Consider the following 24,486-nt stretch of genomic DNA (forward strand, 5'->3'; position numbering starts at 1 on the left):
ATTAGAGTGTTATGTGATATTAAATTAAAGCCTATGCAAAGCACTAGCGTGCGTGCACACACACACACACACACACACACGTGCAAGATGTTTCATTATTATACTATAATGTATACTATGGTTATCAGAAAGGTGAAACATCAGCTATGATGTCTTAACATGTTTGGGAGAATCTCCAGGCACAATTCAGAATCAACTTTAGTGTCACATATTCTCATTACATGATTACAGACAATTACAATTATACAACATCTGGAGTTACAGGAAGAGTTACGTATATAGAAGAAAGGAACACAGAGCAAGTACAAACTAAACTAAACAGGAAGGAGCAAGTGCGTCTTCAGAAGTATATCCATTTATTAATATACCTATGGAGCCAGGTTTGTAGACAGGACTGATACAATAGGATTACGTGGGTCTGCTTTCATAACTTGTTTTGGCCTTACATCTTGGCACACAATAATATGAAATCTCATAATTAGTTAAGACAATTTTAGGTCAGCCTGAACCAGTGAAATTCATCCATTACATTCAATAAATCTTAAGGCCCCTTTTCCTGTTTCCCAGAACATTCTGGTACAATAACCAAACTCTGAATTGTCTGGAACATGCATTCCATCATTCTCTTCTCCATGCAATTGATTGATTGATTGAATATTTTATTAGGCAAAAAACAAATAGAAAAAAATATCCCAGCACAATTATTATTAAGTATTAAAATACTTTGACTAAAAGGTCCGTTCAAAAAAGTCCTTGCGGTCTTGTTTCCATTGAGGTCCTTGGTATTCAATGATTCATATAAACAATATTTCTGCTAAAAAAATAACTTGTGATGTATATATATCAACAAATCAATCAATTACTTTAGCCTTATTTTATACTATGCTGCACAACAGTGTCCCGCAAGACTAGTGAAAGTAGCTGATCTACAAGCTCAAAATGCATCTCATCGTGACACGTTGTGAGCTTGTAGATCGTCTCTTTTCACTATTCTTTAAGCTCTGGAAGTTTTTTTTCAAATAACATCCCCAAAATAGGGATTGATCATTAATTGATAAATGTATTAAATTATTGATTATCAATTTGTTTTTAATAACACATTAAATGTATTAGTTGGATGAACTTCTTTGCTCCTAGATGGATGTTCTCTTGTCTACAGGTCAGGAAGGTCACATAGTACTGTTACTGTATATAAACAATGGACAGTACCCGAGACCAACAGCAGGGGGCAGCTATACACCAACTGGCGTCTAGACAAAGTGGTCGTCAGAAGAAGAATATACCCACAATGCAGTAGTGAAAACAACATGGTGTGTTGACTGACTGTTGTTGACACTTTAAAATACCATAGATTTATATAAAGGTAACATACAAAGAAAACTTAAACGCGTCGTTTCTAAACAGTGTCGTCGTTAAGCAGCAGGAGGACGTTTGTTAGCAGCTCAACCACTGAAACACAGCAGGTAAAGATCAACTCATTCATGTTGGGTTTCATTTGTATTTATTGACTCAATATGGAACATAAATGTAATTGCTGTTACTTATTAGATTATAATTCATGTGATCAGAAAAACACAACAACTAGTACTTAAAGCAATGAGGTGCAAACGTAGCTTGTACATGAGTAGACATGGTTCATGACGCGCGTCATGACGGAACTTCAACCTGGTTTTGTCACTTTCTCCATTATAAATAGTTCAGATTTCCAATCGGTGGCCTCCTGTGCTTTCAGCTTCGTGACCCTATCGGCTTGCACTGATACATTTTTATAACTATAAAGAAAATTGCCACCGATCAGGATTACAATGCTTTTTATTTAACAATACGGCAGATACGGGTACTTCTGAGGGCCCGTACATAATTGTAACATCCGTGGCCATGGGGTAAGCACTTTATATTTGAAATCTGAACGCTTATGTAGATGTATGGACCCTAAGTGTGAAAGTGCAAAGACTATTTTGAACCTACTCCAAGACTGTCAGATAATATATGACAGTCTTGTAACAAGGCTAGTACATGAGTAGGATTGTTAATGTGATTGTCAAGTGAAGTTAAACATTTGTCTAAACATTTGTCATGCTGTACAGTGATGCCAGATTTTGCAAGAGAAATAAGCAACCAGGTCTATGAAAACAAGCCAAAGAAGCGACTATAGGCCACATTAAACCTATGCATCAGATATTTGAAAATAGACGATCTACAAGCTCACAACACGACACGTTGTGAGCTTGTAGATCTGCTATTTTCAAAAGAATCTTGAAACATTTCAACAACACAAATCTGGTAAGGGGGCCCCTGGCAAAAAATGTTTTTTAGATGGGGGAGTAGTCTCCAGTTTAATAACTGGAGACTACTGTGTCCAGTCAGTATTCAGGAATGTCCTTTTCAATTCCTTCATTTCAGACCAGTGTGTGGAGTCCAGACTGCAGGTGAAGATGAACTCTCCAGACTCAGCCAGGGCTATCTCTATTAAACAGGAGGAACCTGAAGACCACCAACACCTCAGTAAGTTTCATGTGTCTTTCTTTCACATTTTCTGTTATGTTGTAGAGCTGTTACAACAGACTTGACACTTTGGCACTTGACTTTGGGCTTCAGGGAGTGGTGAAAGTAAACATATGTAAATTAGCGGGTGCTTATAACAAAACACAAGACAAAACTGGAGTGTCATGGTGAAATGGAATGCAGCACAATATTTTCATTTATTCATTTTTGTCTCATCCAGGCCGAAGACATGGCAGAGACTATGTTTTGCACCCTGCCCGTCCGTCCGTCCGTCCGTCTGTGAACAGCTAATCTCCGGCACCATTGCCTTGATCACAGCGAAACTGTGCACACACACTCCCTGAATGCCAGAGCAGAACCTCTTTCCCAAATGGTTCACATGGGCCTGTTATTGCGCCACCAGAAGGCAGATTTATGCAAAACAACTTTTTTGACAGTACTCCTGCAGGTCTTTTCCAAACATTACGCAAATCAGTCCACAGTATCTCTATAGTAGGGTTGGCCAACCGATAACGGTTAATGATTAACCGTTAAAAAAATTAAAGAAAAATGTTTCTAATAGTTTTTTGGCCAAGTCTACACCTGCAACCACACGTAACTTCCACTTTATTCTTCTTCTTCCTCGTCTTTGTATTGGTATTGTTTGTGGTGGAGCGCCTCAGTGCGGCTGCAGAGTTCATGTGCAACCTCTTCCAGAGAGAGATAGAGACACTAGAAACTCTGCTGGAGACACAAAACAAACTGTGTAGACTTGGCCCTTTGAAATAAAATGTATTTTGGCCAAAAAAAAAAATGTGGCCATCCCTACTCTATAGTCATTAAACAAAATGGGTATTTCAGATTTTTCATATTCCTTTCTGCTGATTGGCTATGATTATCTTCCAAAGTTTGCAGGATTGCTCCGTTTTGAACAAAATGCCTCAAATCATGAACACAGTGTGCAATTTTCGTGAAATTTTGCACGCATATCCCCACTAGGCCAAGGAAAAATGCCACTTGAAAATGTTAAAATCAGCCTCATGATGGCGCTATAACAGGCCGGTTTGTGTTTTAATCTATAACTGCACCGATCTGTGTAAAACTTTGTATGCACAATCCCTAGACGCCAAGGAAAAACCTTTGCCCTAAATGCTTCACATCTGACTTTTTTAGCGCCACCAGCAGGGCGACTTATGTAAAACACATTTTTTGATATTACTCCTTCAGATTTTATCTAAATGTCACGCAAATCGGCACACATGAGCTCTATAGTCATGTGAACAAGACGGATCTGTTCATATTCCATCCTGATTGGCAAATTACGAACATTGCTGGCCCACAATAACATACCTGACCTGGCAGAGACCTGTGCTCCGAGGAGCACTTATTCTAGTTTAAATATTTGTAATAATTATTGGACATATTGTCCTCAGTACTGATGAAGTAATTATAACTTACTTTGTTTGCAACCTCCCTATGTTTTCAGTGTTTTCATTTAAACCATTGCTACAACTCTGACACATCAAAGGTCCATATTACTGTCCTATAGTAATATGGACCTTTGATGTGTCATCATTCTTGGTGATGAGGTGGGCGTATAAGGAAGCTTGGCTGCAGAAATGTTAAAAACAGATGGGCTACTTTCAACTTATTATCTTTTCTATAAATTATTATTATTATTATTCATCACTAATATACTGCATAAACCTCGTAATCTTTGCACCCGAGATTCATATGTTGGAGAGTTGATTTCAAATATAAAGTTATAAATACGGAGAAATGGCCACCGATCGGACTAAGATGCTTTTTATTGAACAATACGGAATAAATGGCTACTTTCTGAGAGCCCATACCTAATTGTAACATCCATGGCCATGGGGTAAGCATTTTATTTATGGCTTTCTAGTCAATGTTAGTAGTTAGTACTAGCCTAGAGAACTTGAATCATCGGAGTCGGCGTCTTCATCATCCCCCGCCTGTGGATCTGGTGGTACGGCTTTTCGTAGACTCTCAAACACGGTGAATTTGCCAAGTTTAATCTGGTGTTTTTGTAGGAGATGTTTCCTAAGAGTAGGTGCAACCACCTTTGCATGAGAGAATTGCAGGGCATTTATTGCACTTTGCCTGCTGCTTATTTTCTCTCGTGTAACCACACTTGGGAGGGTTTGTTGTTCTGCCTCGGCATGTTGCTGACGCAGCGCTCTTCACTTCTCTCGCTTGACGGACATTCACAACATTCTTCAGAGTTTTGAGCGGGGGGCGTAACCACCCCCCACACATTTGTAGGTGGCGTGACGTCACCACAGTCGCTTGCATGCACACAGCTGAGCCAAATGAAGACAGATGAGAAATTCCAGGAACCGATTGCGGGAACCGTTAATGCAAATACGATAGAACCGGTCTGGTTCTTAAATTTCGGAACCGGTTCCGAAAAAGAACCGGTTCCGGGTCCCAACCCTACCCATGACAGCCGGGGCGCCTGATGGTGGGGTAGGAAACTGGTTGGAATAACATGTTCCTTCCACGCGCTACGTCCTACCGGGGAAACTCCCCCCTGTCAGGTGACAAGAAGGTCAGTTGGCTCTCATGCATTGAAGGAGGCATGAGCTCGGCCCTGGGCTCCCTAGGCTGTTGGGGGGAGTGTAGCGCCCACTTCACCGCTCACTTAGAAAATTGGCACCGGGTGAAAAAGGGTTACCAAATCGTGGGATAAAAAAAATAAACAAAAAACTGCACGAAATTTTACATTTTTCTGCAGAGTGGCCGTAGACCAAAGCATCTAGAACAGGGTTTGTCTATATCACACAGATCAAGCCGCTAAGTATATGACGTCATGAATCAGAAGCACATGAAAGCCTGACATGCCTGGTAAAAGTTTTGTAGTAGGTGAAAACTGTGAAAACTGATTTTATGGTGTGCCTCTGTAGGGGGTGAGAGGTCTAGAAATGGGTCTGTTAGTCTGCACTGTGTGAGATAACAGATCTTTGACAAGCTTTTTAGAAGCTTGTTGATTTGAGGTGTAACCACTTCAACCCTAGCATCCCTTTTTCTGGCGGGGGGATTTGAAAAAATGCTGATCTACAAACTCAACAAGAGATTTGGTGTAGAGGGAAAAGAGAAAGGACCAAGTACAGAGTCGACCCTGCTCAACATTAGCATTAGTTAAAGGGCAAGACCGCTTTGGTAACTACACAACCCAAACCTCTACCAAAGTGGTCTTGCCCTTTAACTAAGCACAACTAAACATATAAATGTATAATAGTTGAGATTTTTTTCAATCTTAACACGTAATCTGTTAACACAACAGATTACGTTCGGTGCCAGAAATCTCACCATTGAGCTGCGCGGCGCTGTTTAAGCTGTTGACTCCAAGACGAGCAATCCATGTGAAACTAGAAAAAGTGCTCCTCGGAGCACAGGTCTCCGCCAGGTCAGGTACGTTATTGTGGCCTCCTGGTGGCGCTATAATAGGCCAATGTGAAAAGGGTGCCATTTATTCTTAGGTCTTTCACGGCAATCAGACACTGCATTCATGATTTGAGGCATTTTGTTCCAAAAATGTGTTTTGCTAAATTAGACCTGCTGGTGGCGCTATAACAGGCCAATGTGAAAAGGGTGGCATTTCTTCCTCGGCCTAGTGGGAATGTGTGTGTGAAAATTCACGGAAATCGCAAGCTGTGTGCATAGTTTGAGGCTTTTTGTTCAAAACGGACCAATCCTGCAAACTTTGGAAGCCAACCATAGGCAATGAGGATGGAATATGAGAAATCAGACATATTTGTGTTGATCACATGACTATAGAGATACTGTGTACCGATTTGCATGACGTTTGGATAAAATCTGTAGGAGTAATGTAAAAAAAAAGGGTTTTGCACAAATCTGCCTCCTGGTGGCGCTATAACAGGCCCATGTGAAAAAATTGGGGCAGAGGTTCTGAATTGGCATCCAGGCCAGGGAGTGTGTGTGCACAGTTTCGCAGCGACCGGGCCAACGGTGCCAGAGATTAGCTGCTAACACACAGACAGGACACACGGACGGACACACGGACGGACGGACGGACAGGGGCGAAAACATACTCTCTCGCCATGCCTTTCGGCCTGGCGGAGACAACAAAGCATGCGTGCATTTTGCACGATGGTCCTGGCTAACACCTGGAACGATAACATCTTTCACGCGGGTCACAATGGCGCAGCGATCGCGCATACAAAATTAGTCGTTTTCCCTAACGTAAAAAGTTTCGGAGTTAAAGGGGTTTTAGAGAAGGAGATACTGTAGAACGGAAGCGGTGGGGAGCAATGTTTTTTTGCACGGTGATCTATAAGGCCCTTCCTTCTCAGAATCACCGTGGGTGATTCCAGAGCTGCTCCAGCCCCTACCGTGTGAAAAAAAAAAAAGAAAAAAAAAAGAGACTGAAAACACGGTTCAGACCGTGTTCGACACCGAAGCGCTACTCTGTGAAAACACGGTTCAGACCGTGTTTGGCACCTGATGTGTTAATTACTTCCTGTCAAACAAATAAAATAACATAATATGAGATAACATCGGCGGGTAAGTTGGTAGCCTTGAGAACGAATTATTCCAGAGCCATGTGGCTCATAGGCAGGAGCTTATCTCCTGTTTTTGTGGTGTGAGTTATTAATTATGTTATAAACAGTAGATTAAATGTTTCCAAAAACATTTGAGGTGAGAAATAGACAATGCAGTAACATACACTTGATTCAGCACAGCCTTGAAAATGGGTGAAGTAGTCCTTTAAGTGGTTAACAACATTCAAATAAGTATAACTTCAACTATTTCCAGATTTCAGTGCATGGCACGTCACTTGAAAGCTTACAGTCTCTACTTTAATAATATGTAAAAAACAGAATAATATAATGACCATGACTTGCAGCGCATTCTATTAGATGTGGAAAAAAACTTGCTTGGCCTATTGGCAGCATGCACAAGAAATGTGGCGCTGGTCGGTACAGTGGTTTGTGAAATTAGCCCCAGACACAGACAGATTCACAGACTGATTTCTAGACATACTGTACAGGGTCTGATCATGAAAATAAGTGTACATACATTTTAAAATGTAAACTGCATGGAGATACAGTAAAACATTTAGGCTAAAAGGAACACAAAAAACAAGTTTTAATGATTCAAATTAGATATTTGTTCTATCACCGTAATTCATTTGTTGTGTAATATAACTAAATATATTGATTCAGGTTACTTTTTAAAACAAGTATTTTGCTATAATCTTGCTAACACTTTAGAGTCTGCTTTAGAGTTTCCAGAACCACCTGTAACAACATGTACTTATTTAGTAACTGTTTTGTCAGTCTTAGTAGGTAATAGCTATGTACATGGAAGATAGAACAATAGATATACATTTTAGGAATCCCGTTTTCACTATCATGTTATTTTTCTGCTCCTAGACATCCTGCACATGGTTGTGTGTAAAGAGGAGGATTCTCCTGAGCAGAAGAGGAGACCCAGTCTGCTCCAGGAGGAACCAGAGTCTCCACACATTAAAGAGGAACAGGAGGAGATACTTCAAAGACCAGAGGAGCTTGATGGGTCAATGTTGACATTATTATCAGTGAAAAGTGATGATGATGAAGACAACTCTTCACACTGCTATGAAGTTGAAGTCAAGCTTGAATCTGACACTGAAGTCACTGAAGACAGTGATGATTGGGAGGAGGCAAGTGGAGGTGTCCACACTGGAGAAAAACCTTTCCAGTGTAAACTGTGTAACAAGAGTTTCAGCCGTTTATATCATCTCAAGATACACCAGCGTGTCCACACTGGAGAAAAACCTTTCCACTGTAAACTGTGTAACAAGAGTTTCAGATGTTCATCTAACCTGAAGCGACACCAGCGTGTCCACACTGGAGAAGAACTTTTCCACTGTAAGCATTGTGACAAGAGTTTCAGTCAGTCAGGTGCCCTGAATGCACACCAGCGTGTTCACACTGGAGACAAACCTTTCCACTGTACACAGTGTGTTAAGAGTTTCAGTCAGCCATATGACCTGAAGCGACACCAGCGTGTCCACACTGGAGAAAAACCTTTCCACTGTACACAGTGTGTTAAGAGTTTCAGTCAGTCAGGTGACCTGAGTGCACACCAGCGTGTCCACACTGGAGAAAAACCTTTCCTCTGTAAACAATGTGATAAGAGTTTCAGTCAGTCAGGTGCCCTGAATGCACACCAGCGTGTTCACACTGGAGAAAAACATTTCCTCTGTAAACTGTGTAACAAGAGTTTCAGAATTTCATCTAACCTGAAGCGACACCAGCGTGTCCACACTGGAGAAGAACCATTCCACTGTAAGCATTGTGACAAGAGTTTCAGTCAGTCAGGTACTCTGAATGCACACCAGCGTGTTCACACTGGAGACAAACCTTTCCACTGTACACAGTGTGTTAAGAGTTTCAGTCAGTCATATGACCTGAAGCGACACCAGCGTGTCCACACTGGAGAAAAACCTTTCCATTGTAAACATTGTGACAAGAGTTTCAGTCAGTCAGTTCACCTGAAGACACACCAGTGTATCCACACTGGAGAAAAACCTTTCCATTGTAAACAATGCGACAAGAGTTTCAGACAGTTAAATGACATGAAGAGGCACCAGTGCATCCACTCTGGAGACATGTCAACATTGTGACAAGAGTTTGAGTCGGTCAGTTCACCTGAAGATACACTGGAGAAAAACCATTCCACTGTAAACAATGCGACAAGAGTTACAGCTGGTCAATTATTCTTTAGACACACCAGCGTAACCACACTAGAGAAAAAGTTTCCATTGTAAGCATTGTCACAAGAGTTTCAGACAGTTAAATGACATGAAGAGACACCAGCGCATCCACTCTGGAGATATATATATAGAATATTGTGACAACAGTTTCCGTGAGTCACCCCACCTGAAGACACACCAGCGTGTCCATGCTAGAATAAACTCTTGTCACAGTGTTAACAGTGAGAGAAGATTTTCAGTCAGTTAAGTGCTCTAAAGGTGACTCTCCATCAAACAGACTCGTTCAAACTATTTCAGACTACTTCAGACTGCAACAGACTGGTATTTGGTTGGCAAAAGTTGGCATTTAGTCTGTCAGCCGACGTGCCCATTGAAATGCTAATGCCTTATAACTTTCAGCCCAATGTGGGAACCCATCGACAAATAAAAAGGAAAAACAGCGCCCTCTTGAGAGATTACTTTCAGCCTAGCCTGCCAGCGTTGCCAGGTCTGCTTATTATAAGCGACTTTGGGCTTGTTTCCCTGCAAAGTCACTTGTAAATATAGGGATGTTCCCAGCGTTTTTTCTTTTTTTCTTCACTGATGTGCAGTGGTGTAAAGTAACTAGTACATTTACTCAAGTACTGTACTTAAGTACAATTCTGAGGTACTTTTACTTTACTGGAGTATTTCTAATTGTCTATACTTTTACTCCACAACAATTATTTGAAATGGTTAGTTACTAGTTACTTTGCAGATATAAATCATTATAAAACATACATTAACCACTTTAGCCCTATTTTATACCTATAAGCTATTTGAAAATAGCAGATCTACAAGCTCACAACGTGTTGCGATGCCCGCGTTTTGAGCTTGTAGATCTGCTATGTTCAAACATTTTAGTACTTTTACTTTTGGTACTTTAAGTACATTTTTATACCAATACTTTAGTACTTTTACTCAAGTAAATGTTGAATTCCGGACTTTTACTTGTAACAGACTCAGAATCTATTGCATTGATACTTTTACTCAAGTAAAACATTTGAGTACTTTTTCTACCACTGCTGACGTGTACACAAAAAAAAATTAAACGGTTATTCGAATAATCAAAAATAAATACATTAATTAATGTATTGAAATGAACACCCAGAAAATAGCCAAACGGAGCACATTTCGATCTATAAGGCCAAATCTAATTTGAAAAAAATATATTAAGAGTATATGAAAGCCAATTAAAATGTTTATACTATTGGAATCTTACACACCTGCTCCCAATAAATTACATCACCACAGCGCAAAAGTAGGTCAAATCAATCAATCTCTCTCTCTGGGAGCGACAACGAGAAACAGTGAATGTAGGTTTTCATAGACATGGTCGCTTGTTTCTCTCACATAATCTGGCAACACCGACAGCCCTCGCTGCGGTGTTGTCACTTCTTCTCTGCAATATGGCTACTCCCAGTCGGGCCCCAGTCGGCCAAAGAACTGAACATGTTCGGTCGGCTCTGGGTCGGCCGAAAAGGTCCCGACGGACCCCTAACCGACTGGACGACTATATCGAACGCTTCCCGACGCCAAGTTGGCCCAAAGTCGGTCTGGTGGAGAGTGGGCTTAAAAAGATATCAGTGTATTCACACCAAGGGGGAGGAAAAACACTTTCCTCTAAAAATCAGCTCACTGGGAGGATCAACTTAAACAGCTGTATGTCGTCAGGGTGTTGCATAGACAAGCAAAAATATCATGGAGATTTATAATGCGCCTGTCAATAGAAGTTTCCATTAGGACTCATCTTGTGGAGTCTTTCTCCATCTCTTTTGTTTTTCTTATTTTAAAACATTAATACAATCAGTTTAGTGTTAACAGTAACTTTTTTTCTTTTTTCTTTTACTTAAAGGGATATTTCACTTTCAAAAAAACTTTGGGTCATTTTATGGTCTACACAGGCTTTTTTGAGCCCCCCAATCAGTTTTTAAGTTGCTTGATTCAGTTTTTAGATATTTGATATTAATTTTTATCAGACTTTCCCCCTTCCTATACATACCCTTTATAACTTCAAACTCCATTTTTTGTTAGATTCATCAAAAACACCCGTCCTTGGTTCTGGTGACTCATCCTGCCCTCCTAATACGCGAGGGGGTCGTTTTTTTTCTTATTGTATTTAATTTTTTTCATTTTCCCCAAAAAATATTAAAAATAAATGAAAAAAGTAATCGAAAAAACACGGCCCCCTCGCGTATTAGGAGGGCAGGGTGAGTCACCAGAACCAAGGAGGAATGTTTTTGATGAATCTATCATGTTAAAAAGGGAGTTTGAAGTTATAATGGGTTTGTATAGGAAGGGGGCGTGTCTGATAAAATGAATATCAAATATCTAGATACTGAATCGAGCAACTTAAAAACTGATTGGGGGGCTCACAAAGGCCTGAGTAAACGATAAAATGACCAAAAGTTTTTTTGAAAGTGAAATATCCCTTTAAAGGTATTCCAAATGATTATGGTGTTATTTATTTATACTATAAATGACCATGTAATTCATATTGATTGTATAAGGTAGTGTAGCCCAGTCTAAAAACTAATCTCTTATTCATTTAGACTATAGGCTTAAATTCATGCTATAAATAAATGGGTTAAAACATTCAAAACATTATTCTAAAAAGTCTAACTTCATATGGTTTAAATAGGGTAAAATATATGGAAGAATGCCATGTATTTAAATAGGAAACTAATCCCCAGTCCTTTGAGTTAAAACCCTGTAATCAGTGCAAAAGGGCATAGTTTGTTTGAAATGTACATGGCCCAGCACATGTCTGTAGGCTCACAATCTATCTTGTTAGCAGCATGTGTCAATCTTGAGTTTCCTTTGTTTTGATTTGTTCGTGCTTAATTGACAGCCAATCAGAGTCCAGGCCCAGGTGGAGGGGTGGGTTCTCCAAGCCTGCTAGGGAACAGGTGTTTCAAATGAGTTAATCAGCCTACTAGGGAACAGGTTTTCTAAATCAGACAATCAGTCATTCTACCAGAGACAGACAGAGTGAGAAGTCACATTTTGTGCAGTGTGACCTGTGTGAAGAAAATGCCAGTTTGTAACCTTGGTTGACGACAAGTTATCCTGTGGTGTGAACTGTGTTGATCTACAAGAGGTAAATATATGCCTGTAGTGTTTCTGTGCTGTAACCAAAGTGTTGGAGTGTAACAGTTAATGTGCATGTTAATCGCCATAAGCAATTAGCACCTTCACAACATTCACATGGCTATGTATTGTATTGTAAATGCAATAGCTTGGCATTATATATGATTGGTTAAGTACAAGCTACAACTATCTCTTCATGATATAGCATATGGACTTGTTACTTAGCTGATATATTTGCTTTAGGATACTGACAAGTGTGAGCTTCAAGACTTTGCCCTGCTGAAGAGTGATTGTCCTGCTGTTTCTTCTGGAGTGTTTCATCGTGTGTCATCGCCACTGTTCCCTTTGCTGCATTCCCCCCATCATGCGGTAACCCCTCACCGTTCCCCTTCTAACCCTATACCTGGACTTGTGAGTGAGTACTGTACTGTGCACGTGCATTTTTATTTTCTGCTTGGTGAACAAGTGAAGCGGCCACCACCGTTTGTAGGCCTCAACGCACCCAAGCTACAACTCAGGCCTGCAACGAGCGTTCAGTTAGGGTCACTAAAAGGACATTGAGTTGCAGTCAGGTGTGTGTGTGTGAGTGCGAGTGGGGCCCATTATTGTGTGTGACCTGTTATTTGTTTATCCACATTTATTCACAATTCTTGTATGCTTTTATTTTATGCTGCATTGAGAGACTATTGTTTTTTGGTGTAATAAATACCCCTACCTACATTAGGTAGTTAAAGGTAAAGTAACCTTGTTGTGTCATAGCTCGTAGAGAATTCATGTATGGTAATAATATAATTCATGTTGATTAATGCTTGTTTATAAAAGTAGTTAAAAGCAGGAAACAAGTTAAAAACATACTTTAAAGGAGTATAATTTCATTATATTCTAACTTTATTTGGAGGCACCAGCCAGTTGAATTAAAATTAAATAAATACAGATTAAAATAGTTAAAAAGTTAGACTACAGGTAGTCGCGCCATTTTATTAAAACGAACCCAGGCCCCGCCCAGAGTACTACTACACAAGAATCCTCGTAGCTACCTGGGACGGGTGTTACGGTAGGACTGCACACACACACACACACACACACACACACACACACACACACACACACACACACACACACACACACACACACACACACACACACACACACACACACAGCACCCGGTATAATATGACTTAGTCATAATTTCTTGTTATATCATGATTTGATGTCATTGTGCTGTGTGCCATTACATGCTCAATGAATGGGGCACCATTTCAATTACCTTTCTTATTAAATATCAGTTAACTGAGGCAAAAATACTTTGTATGTATGTTTTATGAATTATGACAGTAATTGTTACACTTATTGAAATAGCTATGATGTATACTGTTGATGATATACTATGGGTGTGGACATTAAGGTCTGTCAAGTATGTCAATCAATCAGTCAAACCATTTAAATTATTTTAATTATATGCTGGTTAACTGAGGGATGCATTTTTTATGATTTATGACTAATAATTACACCTAATGTAATGACTATGATCACTGAGATGTGATAACAAATTAAAGCCTGTGCAAAGCCCTATAACACACACACACACACACACACACACACACACACACACACACACACACACACACACACACACGTGCAAGATGTTTTATTACTACGCTATAAGCCTAATGGATTATTATCAGGAAAGTGAAATATAAGCTATGATCTCTTAACATTACTATTTGGGATGTGTGGAAGAATTTAGTCTGCAGGCACAATTCAGAATCAACTTTAGTGTCACATCACATGATTACAGATGGAAAAGAGTGGGTGAGATTATTTTTGTACAAGCTCTCAACTTCTACAGTTACAGGAAGAGTTAAAATAGAGAAATAATATAGAAGAAAGAAACAAGTAAAATGAAAAAAAGACTAAACAGGAAGGAATAACTCTAGAAGTATACTGTTAACCAGTGAGTCCAGGAAACAACACTGATGTGTCCAACAGTAGATGTTTTGTTAACAGAAATACTCAGGGAGTACCAGTGACCAGTGGGTGGCGACCACGAAGAGTGGTGACATCTGGAGAGACAGAGGACGGCCGGAGAGACGGCAACCCGGGGTGGAGAGGGTTGGCAGCCCTAACCACTTATTCTGAGAGGAAGAACCCAAAGCAAGCTACATACTGGGGTAAAACCTGCAACATTCAAGAGGGTTTAGAAATCCATCAAGGCAGAATGAGATGTTTGAAAGCGGCAACGACGACACAACGCACAGAAGTCACTTCTGGTCAGAACCGGAGGCAACCCACAGTGCCCAGAGCCTCCTAGTGTCGCCAACACCTGCTTTCAACAGCTCACCTGCAGGGGCGGACTTAAGGATCTGGAGGCCCCAGGCGAACGGTAGTATGAGACCCCCTCCACAGATTCTTTTTTAACAGAATAGATGTAATTTCCAGTATTCTGGTGCATTTTGGGAGTTTGATACTTTTATCAGACTTTACTAACATGGGATCCATTAAAAAGCTAAAAGTAGGGCTACAGAAATGTATTTTATTTTTTTCATGAGGCCCCCTAACTCTTGAGGCCCCAGGCGGTCGCCTAACCTTGCCTACAGTTAAGTCCGCCACTGCTCACCTGCTACCCTAAGCCCCCAAGAGACAGTGGGGGCAGTAGCATGGCACTTGGACACATGCCGGTGTCTGATCAGCCTCGGTCGAGACGCCTGGAGGATTGTGTCTGTTGCAAGACCCGAAACACCCAGTGACTCAGGAAACAACACTGAGATGTTTTATGAACCTATACAACATTTGTTAATAAACCAACAGAGCCATATCTGCAGACAGATCTTGGTCAACAATATTATGAAATCTAATGATTAGTTACACCATTTTAGGTCAGCCTGATCCAGTGCAATTTATCCATACAATCAATCTATCTTACTGAACTGTTTCCTGTTTCCCAGAACATTCTGGTTCAATAACCAAACTTATAACTATTTGGAACATACATTGCTTTGAAATAACTTGTGATAATCTTACTGTGTCACAGTCTGAATATGCCATACAGTCTGAATTTATCATAGACATATTGATATAGTTACATACTGTAGGTTGAAAATAATATGGGTAATATGTTTAATACAAGGTACATGTTGCATCCTGTAACATGGTACTGTATTCTATGAGATGTGATCAGACCTGTGCAGCATCAATGTGCACTGATGAAAGCTGTGATGGTCCTTGATGTAGGGCTGCAACTATCCATGACTTTCTAAGCAATTCATCTATAGATTACTTTTCTGATTAATCAAATAATTAGGAGCTGTTTTTTTCTTTATGTTTTTACTTCTCAACAAATTGATTGACAACAACATCAGTCCTATGTCTGTGTTGTGTAAGACATGTGAAAATAGCTGATCTACAAGCTCAAAACACATCGCACTGTGACGTGTTGTGAGCTTGTAGATCTGCTATTTTCAATATTTTTGTATTTTAAATTTGTGGGAAGATGTTGCCTATAATGATATATCCAAAATAGCGATTGACTATGAATCGATTAATTTATCAAATTAATGATTAACAATTATTATTTTTATAATCATTTAATTTGATTAGTTGGATTAACTGCTTTACTCCTAGATGTATGTTCTCTTGTCTACAGGTCAGGAAGGTCACATTGTACTCTACTGTTACTGTATATAAACAATGGACAGTACCCGAGACCAACAGCAGGGGGAAGCAATACACCAACTGGCGTCTAGACAAAGTGGTCGTCAGAAGAAGAATATCAATATACCCACAATGCAGTAGTGAAAACAACATGGTGTGTTGACTGACTGTTGTTGACACTTTAAAATACCATAGATTTATATAAAAGAAACATACAAAGAAAACGTAAACGTGTCGTTTCTAAACAGTGTCGTCGTTAAGCAGCAGGAGGACGTTTGTTAGCAGCTCAACCACTGAAACACAGCAGGTAAAGATCAACTCATTCATGTTGGGTTTCATTTGTATTTATTGACTCAATATGGAACATAAATCTAATTACTGTTACTTACTAGATTATAATTCATGTGATCAGAAAAACACAACAACCAGTACTTAAAGCAATGAGGTGCAAACGTAGCTTACATGAGTAGACATGGTTCACATGACGCATGACGGAACTTCAACCTGGTTTTGGCACTTTCTCCATTTACAACCCGTACATCTATATAAACGTTCAGGTTTCAAATATAAAGTTCTTACCTCATGGCCACGGATGTTACAACACTGTACGGATCCTCAGAAGTACCGGTATCTTCCGTATTGTTCAATAAAAAGCATTTCCAATCGGTGGCCTCCTATGCTTTCAGCTTAGCGACCCTATCGGTTGGGAGATGTATTGCACTCTGATACATTATGACTCTATGAGAAAATCAGACACTGATCGGATTAACATGCTTTTTATTGAACAATACGACAGATACGAGTCTTTTTGAGGGCCCGTACATAATCGTATCATCCGTGGCCATTGGGTAAGCACTTTATATTTGAAATCTGAATGTTTATGTTGATGTACTGACCCCAAGTGCGAATGTGCAAAGACTATTTTGAACTGACTCCAAGACTGTCAGATAATATATGACAGTCTCATATCAAGTATTGTAAACTAGTAGGATCTTTACTCTGTCCACAGTAATGTTATACTTTGATGTTAATGTGATTGTCAAGTGAAGTTGGAGCTCCATGTCTTCATGAACCAGACATTGAATCCTTACCAACTAAACATTTGTCATGCTGTAGCGTGTCAGGCCTAGAATGACCACGGCATTGAAAATAGTTTCCCTGTCTTGTTCATGGTCTGCAAATTGACAGTTTAGCTCCAAACTCACCTTTTTGCTGTTCTTATAATTGACAAAGGTTTTCTCCTCATTTCTTCAAATTATATAGCGTGTATACTTCAAGTTTATTGTTACATCACAATTTAAAAAAACGGCAAACTCGCAGAGGGAACATTAAGAAAATGAAATAAAAATGGTTGAATTTGCAAAATTTGAAAAATGTCTATAATATGCATACAGGCAATAGATCGTTTGACATAGACCCGGCCTATATTTTCTTTTTTAAGTGTTGACAAATGTTGGGCACACAAATATTTTAATTGAGATTTGGCACTTGTAATTGATTTTTCATGAAGAATAAGGCATTCTAATGACCTATATAAGTCTGCCTCCGAGCAGACTTGAGAAAGAGCGTGCCTCCCGCACAATTCACCGTCAAAAAAGATGAATAAATCAGACTACTAACATGGGAAGTATTCAATACCTTGTAGATCTGCTATTTTCAGACCACTAAAGTATTATAGATTTAAACTGGTTGCACTGATTTTGATGATATACATTTTGCTGGGGCTCCCCTGGAACCCCCTCAAGGACCCCTGGGGGTCCCCGGTCCACAGTTTTAGAACCACTGTTCTAATCTAGACCCTTTTTAAACAACTATGCAGAGCCATGTGGAGGGAGGGTTGGGACTTGGATAAGTGGGTGGTCAGCGTGTGTCGTTTTCCTATCCGATCGTAGTAACTTGGTGAGAACAGACTACAGCCCCTAATATGAAGTTAGGAAGTATTTAGGCAAAACACAGTTACAACGACGTAGGCACGCCGTCTCTAGTGGACTTGAACAACGAGAGACACCGCCAAACGTTGCAAGGTCCACTAGAGCCGACTCAGCGCCGTTCGAGTTATCTACCGATAGGGAGGGACAGAATCGTTAATTGTCTCCCCCCACCACACCCCAGGCAGTGCCTGAGGACTATTTTCCACCACGGAGGAAAGCCGGCCAGTGCTGTCCTCTTGGAATGAGACGCAGTGACTAGGGGCGAAGCAGTTCCGCGTGCGTCACAGAAGGGGGCGTTGCCAAGTTACTAAGAAAGCGACACGTGCTGTACAGGTCCTGTAGAAGGACGGGGAAGGACTGGGTCAGGTGGGTTGTGCCAAGGTGCCACACAAAAATATCATTTTAACACTTACTGTAGTACAATTTTTGTACTACATATATTTTTACTACATATTCTTCCTCTATATATTTTAATATTCAATTCAATTAAAACTTTATTCCAGATACACAGGGGGTCCATAGAGTACATACAAATATCACACAACAAATAAATAACAAGAAATAAAATCATACATAGAGGCTGACTCTCCAGTGTTTACGCAGCCTGGACGAGTACCAGAGACAGCTCTTCCCAGGATTGACTATATCCTCAATAATACTGTTCCGGGACTAATAATACCCAATGATCATGTTTTAGGGGAAGTAGAGCCATGGAACCCTAACGTCCTTATTCGATTCCTTCATTTCAGACCAGTGTGTGGAGTCCAGACTGCAGGTGAAGATGAACTCTCCAGACTCAGCCAGGGACATTTCTATTAAACAGGAACCTGAAGACCACCCACACCTCAGTACGTTTTATGTTCTCTCTCTTTCTTTCATTGTTTCTGTTCTATTCTAGAGCTGTCGCAATCTAAATTTTTTACTATGCAATAATCATGACAAAATATATCATGATAATATTCACATGATGAAACAAATTGGTCGTGCTGTCTTGTGTTGCACGTACCATAGGCACCGGATGTCCCCCGACTATTTAGCGTTCGACTTGTCGATCTCGCCGCCCGCTGGTCTATTTTTTATTTATTTTTTCCCCGACTGGCGCTGGTCTAGCACCCCACTGTTCCCATTGTGTTGCACAATCGTCGTTGTGTATTGGCTGCATGCTTGCCTCTCGCTGCAATGACCGCTCTGTTACTGGCTACGTGTGCTACGTTGCTCTCTCAACTAGGTGCCAGACAAGCTAATACACAATAAATCGTTGTTCTCTGTATTCCGCCTGTGGGTGTGAAAGAAGCAGAAGCCCGTGGGGCTCGGGTTGCAAGAATCAAGTGCTGCTATGATAGACTGACTGACCAGGGATCAGATTACTGCAGCTCAATAGGCTATGGGAACAAAGTTGTTCCCCCGTCAGTTAAAGTGAGAGCAGAGAGCGCACGCACAAAGCACATCAAACCTCTGTGGAATCAAAGTGCACCGTGGCATGTGTGATCATGGATTCCTTATTCATCCAGGTGAATGTTTCTTATTGTAGGCTGCTACAGCGAGGCTAGATTTCATATTTCATATGAATTATAGCTGACATCTCGCCTATACTGTGTTAGAACAGCATTTTAGGTTTGTCGGGTCCATAAAATAATGGGTGTTTTTTTCATAATTGTAAGAAGCCGAAGTGAAAAAAAAAAAAAACATTGATTAATTGAGCAGTCCTACTTTGATCACTGCCCTCACAGAGGTCAAATATAGGCTGGTTATGTGATCCCATCCCTACTTGTGAACATTAGTTGTAACTTGGGGATGTATTTTGGGCAAACGGTGTTTTCAGTGTTTACGCTAGATGGCGCTGTTCCCCAACCTGTGATCCGCCATTTCACTCTAAGGCAAACAAAGAAACAGGAGATCACGTGATCGCAATATCTTAGTCACCATTCGCTTCCTTGTTATTCGATTTGGGAAAACGTCTGTAACTTGCCTCCCTTGTTTTCCTCTGATAGAAAACAAAGACAAACGAGAAATCGCACTACTGGCCATTATTCATTTATTTACTTGGCAAAGAATGAGTAAAGCATGATTCCCTAATATGAATCCTATAATCTTTGCACCCAAGATTCATATGTTGGAGAGTTGGGCTTAGGCCATTTTGTCTTTAGCATCTGCAAATATTATTGTTATTCTTGACACCACTACGTCTCCAGTTATTAAAGTCCTTATTCAATTGCTTCATTTCAGACCATTGTGTGGAGTCCAGACTGCAGGTGAAGATGAACTCTCCAGACTCAGCCAGGGACATTTCTATTAAACAGGAGGAACCTGAAGACCATCCACACCTCAGTACGTATTGTTACTATACGATAATCTTGGCAAAAAATATAATGACAATGATAATATCCGGATATTCATAGCCATCATTGAATATCACTCAATATTCCTTTTTAACATGTTGTATTCTCATTACAATATCCAAAAGCACGTCCTCTTTTTCACAAGTGCAATACATAAGAAAAACTGCACCAAATCGTACATTTTTCTACAGAGTGGCCGTAGACCAAAGCATCTAGAACAGGGTTTGTCTGTCACACAGCTCAAGCCGCTAAGTGCTTGACGTCATGAAACGGAAGCACATGAAAGCCTGACATGCCTGGTAAAAGTTTTGTAGTAGGTGAAAACTATGAAAACTGATTTTATGGTGTGCCTCTGTAGGGGGTGAGAGGTCTAGAAATGGGTCTGTTTAGTCTGCTCTGTGTGAGATAACAGATCTTTGACAAGCTTTTTAGAAGCTTCTTGCTTTGAGGTGTAACCACTTCAACCCTAGCATCCCTTTGCTGGGGGGGCATTTGAAAAAATGCTGATCTTCAAACAAAGAGATTTGGTGTAGAGGGAAAAGAGACAGGACCAAGTACAGAGTCGACCCTGCTCAACATTAGTATTAGTTAAAGGGCAAGACCACTTTGGTAACTACACAACCCAAACCTCTACCAAAGTGGTCTTGCCCTTTAACTAAGCATTTTTTTCACACTTTAAGAGAATATCCGTGGTCGTAATGGGGACATAGTTGGCAATAGATGCCAAAACAATTATATATTTATAATTGTTGAGAATTTTTCCAATCTTAATTACTTCCCCGTGCCATGATGTACACGGGGACTTACACCAATCCAACCTTTGATGCTGAGTGTCAAGTGGGGAGACATTGCGTTGCGTCCTATTTATAGTCTTTGGTATGACCCGGCCGGGGTATTGAACCCTGACCTCCCAATCTCAGGGCGGACACTCTTAACCATGCCAATGAGCTGGGTTTTCTAATCGGCGGGTACTAACCAATTTTAACATATTATATTAAAGGAGACATCCGGACATTTTAAGTGTTATCTTTGATGTGTCGCTAATCACTCACCATCATTGAAATGGACGTTGACTTATTCCAGAGAGTCCCGTGTCCTGAGTCTGTCGACCCCCTCCGTTGGCATAATGGGAGCCCGTGTAAGAGTGAAATTCGTCTATTATAACCGATGCAAAGTTATTTTTTTCTCTACTACTGCTCATTGTGGAGTCTCATGATACTCAAACATGCACTGAAAGTCCCCGACGAGCTAACGCTAATGCAGAACGAGCTAACCATTACCATGTGCATGGAACTGTCAAGCCCGTTTTTCGATATCACTAAATCTCAGCTGTTTATTCGCATTTTTATGTCAAAGAATGTCGCCATGCTGCATCTACAGCCCCACTGCTTTACACTGTTGAGCGAACACTCGCCTCCGTGGCCGTGTATGCGCAGACACGCACGTGCGCATGCACGTTCGGGAGGCACGTGTCAAATGTACATTATTTGTGTTCGCGCGACGGCCGCGTATATGTGTTCGCGATGGGGGACAGCTCTGGCCTGTGTGTGTGTGTGTGTGTGTGTGTGTGTGTGTGTGTGTGTGTGTGTGTGTGTGTGTGTGTGTGTGTGTGTGTGTGTGTGTGTGTGTGTGTGTGTGTGTGTGTGTGTGTGTGTGTGTGTGTGTGTGTGTGTCTGGCCGCATGAGAATTTACCGTGTGTGTGTGTCTGGCCGCATGAGAATTTACCGTGTGTGTGTGTCTGGCCGCATGAGAATTTACCGTGTGTGTGTGAGCGCTCGCAACGGGTCGCGTGTGTCTGTGTCTGGCCGCATGAGAATGTACGTACTGTGTGTGTGAGCGCTCGCAACGGGTCGCTCGCGTGTGTGTGTTGAACGTGCTTCGCCCAAGTTACAATCTCAGCTGTTTATTTGCATTTTTATGTCAAAGACAGTCTCAATCAGACAATCTCGCCATGCTTATGCTGGCTGGAGAGAGAGAGAGAGGGGGGGAGGGAGAGAGAGATAGAGAGAGAGAGAGTAAGAGAGGGGGAGTGAGAGAGAGCTGTGTGTGTGTGTGTGTGAGAGAGAGAGAGTGTGCATGAAATGCACTGCAATCCTTTCGTGCAAAGGTGGTAGCACGTCGCGTTTAACTTAAACGCGACGTGCTACCACCTTTGCACGAAAGGATTGCAGTGCATTGTGTTACTTAAACGGTTTAAGTAAATCTCTCCACCAGAGACACAAAAGTTAATCTCATTTAGCCATTGCACCATGTCGAGTCTCCGAAAATCTGTACAAGCTAACGATGCGGCCGTTTAACAATCTCGCCCCTAAACACGGTCGCCCCGGCTTGCACCGAACGGTCTGGGGTGAGCAATCTGCGCCTAATTGTCTCGCCCCTAAACACGGTCGCCCCGGATCGCACCGAATGGTGGAGAGCGTTTATTTGTTAAGGACGCCCATGCATTCTCCACTGTTGAATGTGCACCCTTTAAGTGCATATCTGCATGCACATAATTATAGTGTTGTTGTTAAGTTGAAATAATAGTTGTACAAGTTGTAATAACAGTGTTGTATAATAATTTTTGCTGTAGTAATCAATTCATTATAATATAAGTACAATGAATGACAGAATATATATATATATATATATATATATATGTGTGTGTGTGTGTGTGTGTGTGTGTGTGTGTGCGTGCATGTATGTATGTATATGTATATATGTATATATATATGTATATGTATATGTATGTATGTAGGACGTGCAATAACCCCACGTTTGCAACTACTTTTGCCTGCGCACTTCACCGGGTCTAGTTTTGCTATTATCTTGCTAACACTTTCGAGTCTGCTTTAGAGTTTCCAGAACCACCTGTAATAACCTGTACTTATTTAGTAACTGTTTTGTCAGTCTTAGTAGGTAATAGCTATGTACATGGAAGATAGAACAATAGATTTACATTTTAGGAATCCCGTGTTCACTATCATGTTATGTCTCTGCTCCTAGACATCCTGCACATGGTTGTGTGTAAAGAGGAGGATTCTCCTGAGCAGAAGAGGAGCCCCACTCTGCTCAAGGAGGAACCAGAGCCTCCACACATTAAAGAGGAACAGGAGGAGATACTTCAAAGACCAGAGGAGCCTGATGGATCAATGTTGACATTACTAGCAGTGAAAAGTGAAGTTGATGATGAACACATCTCTTCACACTGCTCTGAAGTTGAAGTTGAACTTGAATCTGACACTGAAGTCACTGAAGACAGCGATGATTGGGGGGAGACAAGTGGAGGTGTCCTCACTGGAGTAAAACCTTTCCTCTGTAAACTGTGTAACAAGAGTTTCAGCTTTTCATCTAACCTGAAGCGACACCAGCGTGTCCACACTGGAGAAAAACCTTTCCTCTGTAAACTGTGTAACAAGAGTTCCGGTTGTTCAGGTGACCTAAAGAAACACCAGCGTGTCCACACTGGAGAAAAACCTTTCCATTGTAAACATTGTGACAAGAGTTTCAGTCAGTCAAGTTATCTGAAGACACACCAGCGTGTCCACACTGGAGAAAAACCTTTCCACTGTAAACAATGCGACAAGAGTTTCAGCTGGTCAAGTACTCTTGAGACACACCAGTGTATCCACACTAGATAAACACTTTCCATTGTAAACATTGTCACAACAGTTTCAGTCAGTTAAATGACATGAAGAGACACCAGCGCATCCACTCTGGAGAAAAATCTTTCCACTGTCAACATTGTGACAAGAGTTTCCGTCAGTCACGCCAACTGAACACACACCAGCGTGTCCACGCTGGAATAAACTCTTGTCACAGTGTTAACAGTGTGAGAAGAGTTTCAGTCACTTAAGTGCTCTAAAAAGATATCGGTGCATTCACACCAAGGGGGAGGAAAAACACTTTCCACTATAAATCAGCTCACTGGGAGGATCAAATTAAACAGCTGCATGTTGTTTGTCAGGGAGTTGGATAGACAAGCAAAAATATCATGGAGATTTATAATGCTCCTGTCAATAGAAGTTTCCATTAGGACTCTTCTGGATCTTATTTTAAACATTAATACAATCAGTATAGTGTTAACGGTTGATTGATTGATTGATTGATGTACTTTCTTTAGTAAGACATGAGAACAACAGCATATGGAAGTACAAATTCTTAATACAAGGTCTACTAAACTGGAAGACTCATAAAGCACTAAGCTTGTTTAAAATGAGATCCCCATGCATATAAGAGACAGACAGA

At 40.8% G+C, this 24,486-nt stretch overlaps 1 protein-coding gene across 3 annotated transcripts; it reads left to right on the forward strand.

The window, feature by feature from the left end:
• Positions 1–1,413: 1,413 nt before the first annotated feature.
• LOC308103664 (uncharacterized protein) lies at positions 1,414–24,486 on the forward strand. 3 transcript variants are annotated; one of them, XM_080453769.1, is made up of 4 exons: positions 1,414–1,463; positions 2,404–2,505; positions 20,146–20,247; positions 23,245–24,486. In XM_080453769.1, exons 2-4 carry the CDS (start codon positions 2,436–2,438, stop codon positions 23,877–23,879), a joined length of 807 nt encoding a protein of 268 aa, XP_080309895.1. In that variant the 5' UTR covers positions 1,414–1,463; positions 2,404–2,435; the 3' UTR covers positions 23,880–24,486. The 3 variants fall into 3 exon arrangements, with proteins under 3 accessions (XP_080309895.1, XP_080309896.1, XP_080309897.1); XM_080453770.1 differs by lacking the exons at positions 1,414–1,463; positions 2,404–2,505 and adding exons at positions 18,138–18,285; positions 18,669–18,767; XM_080453771.1 differs by lacking the exons at positions 1,414–1,463; positions 2,404–2,505; positions 20,146–20,247 and adding exons at positions 18,138–18,285; positions 18,669–18,767.

The sequence above is a fragment of the Gymnoscopelus braueri genome, assembly GCF_963280865.1.
Source record: "Gymnoscopelus braueri genome assembly, chromosome: 16".
Taxonomy (NCBI): Eukaryota; Metazoa; Chordata; class Actinopteri; order Myctophiformes; family Myctophidae; genus Gymnoscopelus; species Gymnoscopelus braueri.